The following is a 14,608-nucleotide window of genomic DNA, read 5'->3' as shown; positions in this document are numbered from 1 at the left end:
ACTGGAGTCCCAAAGCCTAAAAAGTGGCTTTGAGACTCTTTCTAGACTGACAGATGTCAGTGGCTTTGTTTCCCACCTGTTTCTTTAGGCCAGTGGTTCTTAAAGTGTGTGGCGGGGCGCAGAGTTGTGACAGGTGGGGCGCAAGTCACCTGGCAGAAAAGTCATGTGGAACTAATGTTTAACATCTGAATCACTTTTCCGGCAGAACCAAGAAATTTGCGGCAGTTTGCTAATAATATGCACATCTCCTCTGCATCCGCTGAAAAGCTGCAGCCGCATGTGTAAGTCCACAGCTGCAATAAAGAAGTGTACGGAGAAGTGCCAAGGTAGGTACCCCCGACGGAATTTGTTTCCCCTGCGTCGGGAGCAAACACTGGGCTGTCCAAGTCACGGACAAACAACATCCCACATTCGTGATTTTTAGTTCACAAACACTTCTTATAATGACCCACTACTCCTGACATTTTGGAGGTTTTAGCTCTGTACAGTTACAGAAGAATACAAATAATTATCAGTCAAAATCTCCTTGCTTTATTGAAATAATCCTGTCCAATAACACGTGAGAACAATAAATGTATCATTTTCTGTTGTCACCCACAAACTGAACAGTAATTAGTAACAGTAACATTCATTTTTCACTAAAACAGTCCATTACTTCCACGTCTAGCTGGTTGCAATGGAGGCGGCGCCAACTGGACCCGCTCTGCCTGCCCAGCGAATGCTCCCGGCGCAAGGAAACAAATTCTGTCGGGGATACCTACTTTGGCATGATTGCGGATGCCGCTCAGGTCCGTCCAAATCCCCCGTAGCCGCGCTGCAGTCAAACTAGGCTGACTGCAGCCACTAAGAGTGAAACGCATTAAACTCTCACTAAATTATTTATTTTTCATCTCTGTTCACAAGTTTCTGGATTTCTTTTTTTTTAAATAAGACTAAGACAGAACTTTATAATGTTCACATTCTGTTTAACTTGTTGCTTTTTTTGAAGAGGTGGTGCAGACTAATGCAGCAGTCTAGTAACAAAAGTCACAAATAGTTGTTTGAAATGAAAGTTGTTTGTTTTAAACAAAAATTACTGAAGGATTCATTGTGAATTAGTTTATTATCTAAAGAAAGTTGCAGCTCGGCTTTACTGTCGTTGTTTCCTTTAGATGGGGCGTGAAAATACTTCTTCCTGCCATGTGGGGAACGATGTGACAAGTTTGAGAACCACTGCTTTAGACTGTGGTGATCTGGTGGTTTTTGGATTCTTTTAGTTTACTTCAGTTTGTTCGGCAAGTGACGATAAATTCAGCTTTCCAAAAAATATTAATTCATGATTTAGCACAAGGCAAATCCTCATTTAAATACTGCATTTTGTATTTACTCAGGTTAACTTTCAGGAAGGTGCCAAATACATTTTCACTGCAGTGTACTATTAGTTCACCTGCGGGGTGGTAAACCTTTGTATCTACAAATTAGCTCAGGCGTACAGCGGTCTTTCTTCAAACTGAGGCTTTTATCGAAGGTGAGATCATTTTTATCTTTTAAAAACTTCGAACGGGCGATTCATGCTTTCATTATATCCCAGCTGGGCTATTGTAACTCCTTATATGCTGGAGTCAGCCAGACCTGCCTGGCAAGGCTGCAGTTGGTCCAGAATGCTGAAGCTCGTCTTCTGACACGTACTAAAGGATGTGAACACATTTCCCCGGTGCTCGCCTCTCTTCATTGGCTCCCTGTCCGCTTCAGAATTAACTTTAACATTTTATTGTTGACCTACAAAGCCCTGAATGGACAGGCTCCCGGGTATTTGTCTGACCTCTTGCAGACTTATACCCCCTTTAGATCTCTCAGATCAAGTGATCTTTTGCTTTTAGCTGTACCAAAGTCGAGGCTGGTTCATAGAGGCGATCGAGCATTTGCAGTCGTAGCGCCTAAGCTGTGGAATAATTTACCCCTGTACATCAGACAGGCTCCCACTGTCAATCTTTTTAAATCTTATCTTAAAACGCATTTTTATTTACTGGCTTTTAATACAGCATGAGAGTTATTTGTTAATTCATATTTGGTGTTTGCTATCAATACTCTAAGTTATTTTATTATGTATGTTGTATTCTTGTACAACACTTTGGTCAACGCTCCTGTTGTAATTAAATGTGCTATATAAACCATTGAACCATTAAGCCATCTATAAAAGTAAAGCAGGGAATATTAGGATGAATGTGATTCATGTTACCTAAAGGTGTTTGCTAACTAGCACCACAGCACGTTGTGCAATTTCCCATCTCGCAGGCTTTGCCATTCATGGTCAAACTCTTGACATATGTTGTGTTCGACTGACGCACCTGTCTCAACTTTAGAGTGGTCGGTTCTCTCTGTCACCTTCTCCTGGCTGATGAGATAATCAACAATCCTCACACCGATTGGGGGCTCCGTGTGGTTCCACTCCATGATGACCAATGAGCTGCTGGGTTCGTAGGCGTAAGACAGTTTAAGCCTGGCAACAGAATGACAGAGATATACAAGCGCACCACTTACTGTAAGATGTTTTCAGCACACTGGCCTCATTACTGTAATTGACAGCTAACATTATCCTTCTTGTTCTGTCAACTGCAATCCAACTGAAAACATGCTCTGCACTGTCACAAACACCTCTGTCAACAGAAAATATAGTCATTTATCCGCTAATGTCTGACTGACTCTGCTGCTCTCTTCTGTAGTTATGTCACTGAAAACATTGTGCACACAAGTTTTATGCCAAGAAATCGATGAATGGCAGCTCAGCGGATTGATTAGAGCACCCAAACCGAGCCAGAGAACAAACGCGCTGACCACAGGAATGTTGCAATAAAACACTGCATGCACACAAATCCGCTGAAGCAGGAGAACAATTTCTGCCTGTGAAACAATTGATTGTATTTACCACAATCCATGAAAGGGGAAGAATACAGGTTTTACTAACATGGGCTGAGGAAGCGGGGCGCAGGTGGGCAGTCCGTCTGTGCCAAAAGCACTGGAATCACATCGACACCAGTCATCGATAACATCGCCTTTGCCTGAGCACCACAGCATGCTCATCATTGCCTCCTGAAGAGCCTACGATAAGAAACAGCGAGAGGGCAGAGATAAACACACATGAACACCTGTATTTTTACAGCTGTTTTCTCACATAAACTTTTCTACTTCACGATTTTTATACCAGGAACTGTAAGTTAAAAACCCCTGTGTGTTTCTTTTTCCATGCAATGGTCAATTTGTAGGCAAATTTGATTACCTAAGTGGGTGTCTTTAACCAATACAATAAAATGTATCAAATATGCATTAAGTTATTTAATTTACTACACTTTCTCCACTGGACATTGCAAATTATTGCAAATTGGTGTTTGTCTAATGAGGTAAAACATAAAAACATGTAAAAAAAAAAAAACATAAAACACTGCATAAAAAAGTAATCAGGTTATATCTATTAGATCCCAATAAACATGCAACATTTTGTTCTACATAAATTTAAAGACTTTTCAGTTCGATGCACCTGTTTCTACTTCAGTAACGCACAGTTTTTCACTTTTATTCTGTCTGCATTCTGAGGGGGTGGTTTGTATATCATTCACTGCCCGAGTTACAGAAAACTTTTTGTGATTGTTGACAGTATTTTCTGGTTTATAGGCTGACAAAGAGAGAGAGCTATCCAGAGTACTCTCAGCGGAACCTCAATTTATCTCTCCACCTCTAAGGCACCAAAAACAATGAAATAAGAATTTTGAACCTGCATTTATTCAACATTCAGATCAGGTCAAAGTGATTCGTTTTTAAATTTTCCACACTCCTCTTAAGAAAAAATTCTGCTATCCCCCCCCCCCCCCCACACCAATCGGCAGACAAATCCGCGCGATCAGAAACAGAATTTAAGAGTGTTTTATTAATTTCCTCCCCTACAATCATGCCCCTCTGTGATGAACTGAATTCACTGGACATTAGGAAAAGCAAGCACCTGTTTATATTAGAGATGGACCGATCCGATATTACGTATCGGTCCGATACTGACCTAAATTACTGGATCGGATATCGGAGAAAAATAAAAAATGTAATCCGATCCATTAAATATCACGAAAGCAGCTCACAAAACTTGCAACACGCCGTAACTCACCTCAGAACGTTAGCACTTGGAGCAGTATGCATCACGTGATAGAGCGGCTGTGGCATGCGGGACCTGTCGGTGGTCTGGATAGCATGTGGAGCTTCGCTAGCAACCTGGCATTTCATCTCCGACAAAGTTATCCCGAGAGAAGTAAAGCAAGTGTGTAAGTCCATCTCTGAATGTTTGTAAAGCATTCCCACGTTAAGCTTAACAAGCGACTGCCTCTCGCTCTCCGGCTGCTACTTCAATCGTGAAACTGCTTAATGATCAGCTGAGTTCTGTCGCGAGTCCGTCTGTCTTGTTTGTTTTTGGCCCACTTTGCACCAGAAAGAGGAAACCAGCGGCTGAACAACAGCAGCACGTTTAAGCTTGATCAGCTGTTGTTAGAATTTATTTATTATTACTTTCTACTCGAGGATCTTTTTCTAGTAGCTGACGCTGGTAACTGTGCAGGGGCGGATCTAGCAAAGTTTAGCCAGGGGGGCCGATAGGGCATTAACAGGGAAAAGGGGGCACAAAGACATACTTTTCTTTCTTATTCTCATTTAAAATGTCTAGCTTTTAATAAATAATTATCTGACACCCAAAGTTTTAATTTGATGTAAAATGAATAAAGTCAATTACTGTATACAGTGACTATTAAGTCTAATATATATACCCTAGTAAGCTATAGTACTTTTTCCTTTGGGAAGGTACCATCTGTGCAGTCTGCAATTTTGTTGAAGAAAGATGTTGAATCTATTTAATATTTCTTGAAAAATAATTGATTTCTGTGCATTTTTTTTCACACTGCATCAAATTAAGGTTGATTACGTCGATTAAGCATCATGAGGTGGCGCGTGAGGGGTGGTTCCCTATTTTTTATTTTTTTATTTTTGTTGTTGCTGGGAGTTGGAACCCTATTAGTTAGGTTTCTTAATATTTACGCTCAGTGTTGCTGAACTATGAAATATTTTTTTTGTATACAGGTATAACAGAATAGCTTTAGTGTAGTTGTTGTTTTAAACTTGAGTATGAACTTGCAGACTTGCAAAATGCAGCAAGATATTTTAAAAAACAGTTTTGTTGATTAAAAAACACTATATCAGATTCATATCGGTATCGGCAGATATCCAAATTTATGATATCGGTATCGGTATCGGACATAAAAAAGTGGTATCGTGCCATCTCTAGTTTATATAATGTGCCACAATAAATGAGAGAGTGCAAACCGATCCATGTGGCTGACAGAGCTGTCAATATTCAGTGAGACACAAGGTTCAAAGCCCCAACACTCTTCATGGGGGCGCAAAGTCAAACATGAACAATCAGAGACAAACAGGCTTCGGTCAGACAGGAAATCAAGAAGCCAGTGTTCACTGGTGAGGAGGAACCTTACAGGAGGATAACATGGACACAGAACTCTGTGCTTTTAGGAACGGTGGACTGGAGTGGCTACTACTTAATGAGATTTTATCAAAAGACAGCCGAACCCCTGTCAGACCTCCAGACGTCTCACAGTGTTGGGGATATAGAACCCAGGCAGGGACAATGTTTCACATTTTAACATTACATAAAAAACTGGTATTACGCACGTTACCAGAATGCTGTAGAAAATGTGGAAAACCTGAAAGGCTCATAAAACTTTCAGAGTAAAAATGGTGGAGGTGGGTAGATGTAAATATTGGTGCAATGCTCTTAATGGTGTCAGATTAACACTAGCACAATAGAATTCTTTTCATTCTGCACGTTCAGCATGTGTTAATCATTTTTTGGTAATTAAAAAAAGCATCTCAACCATGCACTATGAAAAACGTCTGAATCTTTTTGTGTTGATTGTCACGTCCATATTATTTATAGCATCAGGGTATGTGAACAACAGAAGCTGACCTGAAGTCCTGCAGAGACAGGAATATTTATTATACAGGTCACAAAAAACCCAGTTTTAAGCTGAAAGGTATGTTTTGTTAACTCGTTATCTCACACACTGCTCTCCCCTACATAAGCAGCCTTTATGGGTTAAAAGTATTGGCAATACCGGCCCAGTATTTACTTGATATTGGATCAATACCAAAATCTGCAATATTGCATAGCACTAGAGTAAAGGCAATATTGGTAACTACAGGGAAGAGTTAAAAAGTACTTTTACAGTTGAACTTTTCTGCACACATACCTGCACAGTCAAGCTGTAGCAGACTCTAAGCAGACTCTTTCAATAACAGCAGCTGTCTGACTGAGCTTAAGGATAAAGGCCTGACACTGCAGGAGTAGCACTGTATTGACCCTGCTGGAGCAGTAGAAGCACTATTGATGTACAGTATTGATGGAGTCAAATAAGGCACAGCGCAATAAGGCAGTTTATGGCACAGGATGCTTCAAGCAAAGAAAGGCGTGACATCCTGGAAGGGAAATGCTTCTTTCTGAGGATTTCTGTTTCCATAACCTGTTTCCTAATGAAGCCTTTAGGATCACAAGGACACTGCATAATAAATGTGTTCTTCGATGCTGCACAGGGAATGGATTTCAAGAAGGCACCGCCTTCAATTTAGAGGGTGTGAAGAATAAATTTGTGTAGTTTAAATATTAAAGACCAAACACCCAAAACACTGTACACACCTGGTAGGTCTCATTGTTGGATACCAGCTCATAAATAGGTGTAGCCTTGGTAATCTGCAGCAGCACCGGCTCAGACTGCTGCCGCCCTTGTGCTGCCCTTGGGCTCATGTGGCAGAGGTGGCAGGACCGTGGGCACTGGCCTTGGCTGCTGCAGTCCATGCGGACTCCGGCTGCCATGCGCTTTGCTCCACTGTCCAGCAGACTGGCAATGTACGCAGGGTAGGTCAGCGTCCGGGGCTCCTTGTCGCGCTCCTTGTCGCGCTCCTCGGACTCCTCTGAAGGTGAGTTACCTGAATATACAGAAAGAAGGGAACTGTGTCACTAATTAACTGTCGTTTCTCCAGAGCTTAACAAAATCAAAAGAAGGTTAATAACGCCAAAATCAAATAAAAAAACCCCACAAAAGTCATTCCAAAGAACTTTTATTCATAATATTATTAAAAATAGCCGTGTGCATAAGATACAGAGATGGTGATGTCACATGTTTACGGTAATGAGATTAGGGATTAAGGGAATGAAAAAAGCTGAACTGGGAGATTTTTTTTCTTCTGCGGCAGCAGGCAAAGGCACAAAGCAGTAATGCGTTCCCACATTCCCATACCACCCTTCTAGAGAGGCTGTAGTCTTTCTGCATCACATGCACAATGCATGAGCAGGAGTGTAAATATTTGAGCTACAAATGCAGCTACAAGAGTTTTATGTTTCATAGCAAGTACGGTTATATCAAAGGATGACGTGTTGTAATAATATGACTATTATTGACTTAATTTCCCTACTTAGTCTGTGGCATTGGAGAAAAATGCATCATTATCATCAGATATCTTTATCTTTGGGCTGAACTTTGCTGCTCAACCCACAATTGTAGCATCATTTAAGGTGAAGTCAACAGGCTTTCCAACGGTATAAGATTTATTGCCCAGAAGCATTTTTATAACAAAGAAATAATCAACCAAACACACATTTCCTTACTTTTTATACTGCGTTTCTATCTATCTACAGATGGAGACTTTACAACATTATTTTAGAATTTGGATACACTGAGATGAAAAGCCGGTGGACCTAATTCTCCAGCTGGTTCCCAGCAAAGGAGGACACAACATCATTAAGTAAATAAGAGTTTAAAGAGCATCCCAGCATCAAATGATAATATGGAATAATTGAGGGAAAATCTAAAAATCATATTTATTTCACCTGATCATTAGAGAAAGATTTATATTTCCACCTAGGCTTCTGGATTCCTTCTAACATTTTGTTGTCATTCTTTTGAAATGAGACACAAACCTTAGAGACAAATAGACAGCATCCACCCTGATCCCAGAGTTCAGATTGAAACACTGACCCGAGAACTAGTACAGATCTCCTAAAGTGAATAATGCAAGATAATGAAGCTGAGTTAAGTCCAGTAGTGATGCAGCTTTAGGCCAGATGGTCTTTCTGGGAAATTTACTGAAAAAATCATGACAAAAACGTGATTTGTCAACCTTAGAAGCCACATTGCTTTTACTCCTTTTAAGCAGAACAACAAATTTCATGTCCAAATGGAAGTCCTTCCTCCTTTTGTGTACCTTGGTGTGTAACATTAGTTAACTTGGCTAACAGAGCAGCCCACTGTGGCCAGCTCTGCTGTCTGTGACGTGACCGTGTTACAGTTTTTCTCAGTTGCTTTGGTGCATTTCTCACAACAGAATTGATCTCTGCACCACTACTAAGGCTCTTCTCAAAACAATTAGTGCAAACTGCAAAACATGGTGGATAACTTGCAAAAGTGAGTCACTTCATCAAAAAGAAAAGTCAGTTGTTCAAAATAAGTAGTCAATGCTTCAAAAGCAAGTCCCTTAATCAAAACAGATAATACATTCATCAAAAGCAAGTACTTATATCAATCAAAGTGTCAGGGCTGTCACAATTACAAGTCATTACACCAGCACCTTTGGTCACAAAATCAAATGGTTTGAACATGTTCTCATTGTGACGGATTTCTTTGTAGGTGCTTCCCAATGACATGTCAAGTCTGGACAGCATGCATGGCATGTTGAAAACCATAAATTGTAAAGGAAAATCAAGACACTCCATATGCACTCTTGATAATATTTACAGTTTTTTACAGTCGCTAACAAGCGTTTGTCCAAACAGTTGTCACATTTGCAAAACTCTAAACACAATTAGCACAGCATCGGTCTGTTGTGGCCATACCATTCACACATTTCATGTCGTGTTCACCCAATATGCAGTCAGTGAACACATTTCCACAATGCTTACATTTTCTTAACAGACAAGTTATACCTCCCAACAAAACTATGGACTGTTCTTGTAGTATCTACGAATGTTAACACACAACATCCCACAATCGCAAAAACAATATTCCAAACCTTAGATACAGTATAAAAACCTCTGCTTCTGCAATGATATGTCGGTGGATCCGACATACCAGGCGGTTTTATCCCAGGTGCATCGACTTGGATAACATCAGATGTGATGTTGATGAAAACATGTGGCCTAACCCTGAAGATCGCAGAGATTAGATGCAAATCTTTTGCCTTTTTTTAGCCCCCCTCCCCCTCCCCCCCTTTTTATCTTGGCTTTTTGCTGTTGTTTTTTTGTTCAGAATGCTCTTGTGTGTTTCATGGATATTTTGTTCACTGTAAGCAATACTGTAAAACTTTCTCTGTCCTATCATACCGTGTTTCTACTGTACCTCCTGTGGTAAACAGTAAAGAAACAAAAACTTGTTTGCTTTTTACTGGAATGCTTTTGAATGTGAACATTACTGTACATGTGGACATACAGTTACCAACCAAGACATTTCTGGTGTCAATATGGTGGATTGCATGTTTCGCATGCAAATACCTGTGAAACTGAAACATGAAAGTCTATGCAGTTTTTGTAATGTCAATAATAGCCAGTATTTTGAAACCTGGTGTACTTTGATTGACTGCATGTACCTTGTGAAGTGAAAACAAGTGTTATTCTTTGACAGACTAATTTCATTTTGAGTCAGATTTATAGTGTTTTTGTACAGTTAGTGTGTGCAGAGAACGATGTGTTCTAATTTTGAAATGAGGAGTTAGTATATATTTAACAAAGTGTATTTTTGGGAAGGATATTATCCATTTGGCCAATTGTGTTTTGTAGGTGTGGGTCTGTGTTAAGAGTTTAGAAAAAGTATCTGAAGTATGGGTAGGCGCTTGTTAGCGACTGTAAAAAACTGTAATTGAAACTGTTCACAGCATTGTGCAAACTGGGGAAATACAGTAAATCAAACATTTTACAGCAAACATAAACTCACTTAGACAGTAAACCTCACTCCAGTGGTTATGAAACAAAAAAACAAAACTGAAAAACAGACACTGCTGCATATCAATCATTGATATCTAGACGCTCCCGTCTGTCTGCCCACATATTTGCATCAACATCACAGCGAATGTCAGCTCTATCGATGCATCGGGGAAAGTATCTTCTGGAGTGTCAACTCCACTCTCTGCAGGACTCTGCTGTGATGTCATCACAAGCTGCATCCATAGCTGCTAGCAGGGTCATTTGGGTATGTGGATGCCTGTCATATACCTTCCACCTCCAGGAAGAGAAAAACTCCTCAATTGGATTTAGGAATGGAGTGTAAGGAGGAAGAAACTCCATAAGTATCCTGTCGTGTGCTGCAAACCACTGCCCGACTACAGCAGAGTGATGGAAGCTAACATTATCCCAAACCACTACATACATTGTCCGATTGTCACCAGGATCATCCCTTTCATTTTGTGGGATTAGGTCCCTATAAAGAGCGTCCAGAAAAGCCAACCGGTGTTGTGTATTGTATGCACCAATACGAGGAATATGGGTGTGAACGCCATTTTCTGAGATTGCTGCACACATTGTAATATTTCCTCCTCGTTGGCCTGGGACATCAATGGTGGCTATTTCTCCAATGTGATTTCGTTCACGCCTTTTGCAAGATTGAATCCCGCTTCGTCAAGATATACAAACGTGTGCAGGGGTTTCATGGAAACTCCTTAAAAATAGGGTTTTAAAAATGGGTGTACAAAGTGTTTGACAAGATGTTCAACAATTTTGAGTGCACTGACACAAGCAATGAAATGAAGACTATTAGTTGTAAGGACAATGACTATTCAGCCGGTACAAGTATAAATAATTGTGACATTCATGATAAAAGAAAGGAGATAGTGATGAATAGCAAGTCAAAAGTGACCATTCTTTAGATATTTGTACTTACTCAACTGCTTCATGTCCAAAGGCATTTGCCTTTGGACGCAATGAACATGAAACCGCCACAAGGTTGTGCCAAAACGACTACATGTTGTGGAGGTTGAACTAACTGTTGTGCAAAGTTTAATTCTGTTGTGAGAAATGCACCAAAGCAACTGAGAAAAACTGTAATGTGCACGGCCAAGAGTCACTTTTGGGACAGTGGCAGTCAACTAACAGTAGGGCACAGTTACTGACATAAACTTGGGCTCAGGATGAATGTTTTACCTGTCGTTTTATGCAACTGCTTTTTATTTATTTTTTGGCATGAGATTATTTATGACATAAATTTATAAGGTTGCGACGAACAGAGATGGGCAGTACGTGTTACTGTAATCCGATTACTTTTTTCAAGTAACGAGTAAAGTAAGGGATTACTATTGTGAAAACGGTAATTAGATTACCGTTACTTTCCCGTAGGAACGCTGCGTTACTGCGTTACTAAAACCGTGATATTTTGCAAGAATGTCTCATGACAGTGACGTAAGCGAGTGTTCGTGACAACAGCTGTGTGCAGATCAACAAAGTGCAGGAGAGAGTATCAGCTGCAGCGTTTAAAGTGTGGAAGTACTGACCTTACTTTGAGTTTGATTCCATAAAAAGTGACAAAAACATTAGTGTCCGCTGTGCCTGGGAAGAAAACTTCTTTTTACAGCAAAAAAACCCCTAAACTTCCAACAAGCACCGAGTAGCTACGACGTAATGGGAAACTCACAGAGAAACTCGCGGATTCTTCCACTGACCGCGGCACACCTGCACCAGGGTAAACCTCCGCCTACCCCGCTCCTGCTTTACAGGTGAAAATAGAGCAACAGGACCGCTGAGTCTTTGACTTTATTTATTTTCTGCTGTGTTTTACTTGCATCTATTTGAAAGACTGAGTGTAAACACACAAAATATTTTATTTTATGTGCTGGAATGTGCAGAAAATAGGTTTAAATACTACAAAAAAAATGTCCATCACGCCACTCTTGTGTTAATCTATGCACGGTCTGAAGCATGTGTGTGGGAATGTATGTGAATGTTTTACTGTTATATCTTATTAGTATTTTAAGTATTCTATCTATTTTATTTATTGAATTTTATTGTTTATTTATATTTTGATATTGCTAGGGATGATGCAATGATCGGGGACCATTCTTAATTTCGTTGTTCTCATGACAATGACAATAAAGTTTCTGATGCTGATGATGATAAATGCTAAACTAATTTCTTCCAGTCAGAGAATGTTGCATATAATAAAATTTTTGCTTGATGCATAAAGTTAAAAGATTAAAACCAATAAAACAAGTTTTAAAAAGAGACTTTTCCATTTGATTACATTTTGTATGATGGATTATGCAGAAAAAGTAGAATTGGGCTGAGAGATCTATCGCTTTATCACCTACTCAGGTTGTAAATCGTGTTTTTAAAAAGTAACTAAGTAACTAAGTAATTAATTACGTTTGAAAATAAGTAATCAGTAAAATAACGGGATTACTTTTTGGGGGAAGTAATCAGTAATTAGTTACTGATTACCTTTTTCAAGTAACTTGACCAACACTGGTGACGAATGCTGGCCTTCTGTGATTTTGTTTGCCTGGGTCCCCAACAGACTCGAGAGCTGCCACTGACTATGATTAAGATTGTAATAGAGTTTTATTTGTGTAAATGAGAAAAATACACATCCAGCAGATTATAGCAAAAGTTTATTGAATGAAATTTCTGTATTATGCAAATATATGAATCAATTACTCCCCATTAAATGTTATTTCCTCTCAGACAGAGTGGGTTATCTGCTTGCAAAGGAAATAGGAAAGCAGTGAGAGAGGGAGACATGCTTAATGCAGAACTTTGACAATATTTTTGTTCTTTAAAAGGCTGAATTTTTCACATTAGCATTTTGGGGACTGCTTGGAAGTGAGCAAACACAGGCAATTTAAAAGCTCAAGCACCAATTAGGGAATAAGCTTGTTGTGCGAGCTGCCTTTGATGGAATACAACCCATTTTATGAGCCATGGGAAGATGGGAAAAGTGTGCACACAAGCTCGGGGACCAGCACACATGCAAAACAAGAAGGAAGACCATTTTCTGATTGTCTAATATGAATAATTTCCCCCTCTTAGTGTTTACTTTTTGTTTCACCAATTCCATTAAAATAGTCTTTTACAAAAACATCTCAACTTTCAGTTAACAGAACAAAAAACAGTCAAATACGAAAAGCAGAATTAGACTGATTGTGTTTGCGCTTATGCAAATAGACGTCTATGTGTGTGCACCTGAGTCGAAATACAAAGAGATAAGAATGAAAGTGCAACAGTAACAAACCAGTGGTGGCTTTGTTATGGATGCAGTTCTCATCCATTTGATAACATTGTCCCACACATCTGTGAAATATATACAGTGCACACTTCATTTTGTCTGAAACCATCTGAATTGTTGAGGTTTAAGGAGGAAAAAAACACAGACAGTCACATGAAAAGGAACGTTTCCACAGGACTGCAGCGTCACACCTTGATTCACTAATATTTGAAGTCATATGTTATGGTTATACCTCTCTGACCTGTCTACCCCACGTGATGCTGTGTAATGTATGTATGGTCAGAAGGGTAAGACGGCGTTGGCAAAGGTCGGCAGCCTTAACCCAATTTCCTTCGGGGTCAACCTTCAGGATCGATAAAGTTTTATTGAATTGAATTGAACTGAATGTTTCTTAATGACGTCATTGCAGAGGACTTTGAATGCACTCTTTACAAAGATGCCTCAGTTCAGTCAGGTTGAGCTCTGGACTTTAACTGGAGCATTGCAACAGTTTTTTTCAGGCATCCTGCTGGAGATTTGCAGGTGTGCTTGGGATCGTTGTCCTGTTGCATGACCCAGTTTCAGCTAAGCTTTAACTGTTAGACAGATGGCCTCACATTTGACTCTAGAATATTTTTTTACACAAACGGTCAACTCAGTGACTGCAAGCTGTCAGGTCCTGTGACTAAAGTCAAGTTTATTACCTCTCCAACACCATGCTGACAGTTGGTGTGAGGTATTTGTGCTCATATGCTGTGTTTGGTTTTCTCCATATGTGGTGCTATGCATTATAGCAAAGTCTGAGATGTAATTTTGGGGCTTTTTGAGGTTTCTCTCAGTATTACACAGTCTGACCTTTGAGTAACAGTCAAAAAAACATCAGAAGATTCAACGATTCAAGATTCAAGAAAATCTTTCTTGTCTTATTGCAAGTCTTCTTCTTTGATCTTGAACAACAAGGTGCTGCTGCTGAGACAGGAAAACAGACCATGGCCCTTTAACTATGAGACAAAACTGTATACATGTGAAGAAAAACATCAAAATTGTAATAAGTGTCAAACAGAAGCAGTGGGACCAACAGCCTACAAATACATACTGTGCCAGTCTAAAGACAAATGTTTTATCTCTGCTTTCAGATCAGGTCGTTCCATGTTCAGCATGCAGCTCTGTTACTTAGATCTGTCGAGGTCTGGTTGCACGTTTGTGAATCTTCGATGTTTATGTCAGTGGCAATGCTAACATACAGCCCTGATTCCTTGTAACTGGGTCAATGAGGTAAATCTTACTAATCAGAGGCTCGTGTAGTTAAATGAGGTCTGATTTAGGACTGAGTACAAAATCAAACTTTGAAT

General features: G+C 39.7%; 1 protein-coding gene across 6 annotated transcripts in view; it reads right to left on the bottom strand.

Moving 5' to 3' along the window:
• Window positions 1–14,608, bottom strand: part of astn1 (astrotactin 1) — a 476,318-nt gene that overhangs the window by 52,346 nt on the left and 409,364 nt on the right. For all 6 annotated transcript variants that reach the window (XM_026150134.2, XM_026150137.2, XM_026150138.2 and 3 more), the window contains 3 exons: window positions 6,716–7,005; window positions 2,945–3,078; window positions 2,328–2,479 (listed from right to left, as the gene is read on the bottom strand). In XM_026150134.2, the coding sequence (XP_026005919.1) occupies window positions 2,328–2,479; window positions 2,945–3,078; window positions 6,716–7,005 (576 nt within the window). The remainder of the gene's footprint in view (window positions 1–2,327; window positions 2,480–2,944; window positions 3,079–6,715; window positions 7,006–14,608) is intronic.

Source organism: Astatotilapia calliptera, chromosome 18, assembly GCF_964374335.1.
Source record: "Astatotilapia calliptera chromosome 18, fAstCal68.1, whole genome shotgun sequence".
Taxonomy (NCBI): domain Eukaryota; kingdom Metazoa; phylum Chordata; class Actinopteri; order Cichliformes; family Cichlidae; genus Astatotilapia; species Astatotilapia calliptera.
Note: the sequence above shows the minus strand (reverse complement) of the source record. Positions and strands in the feature narration are given on the sequence as shown.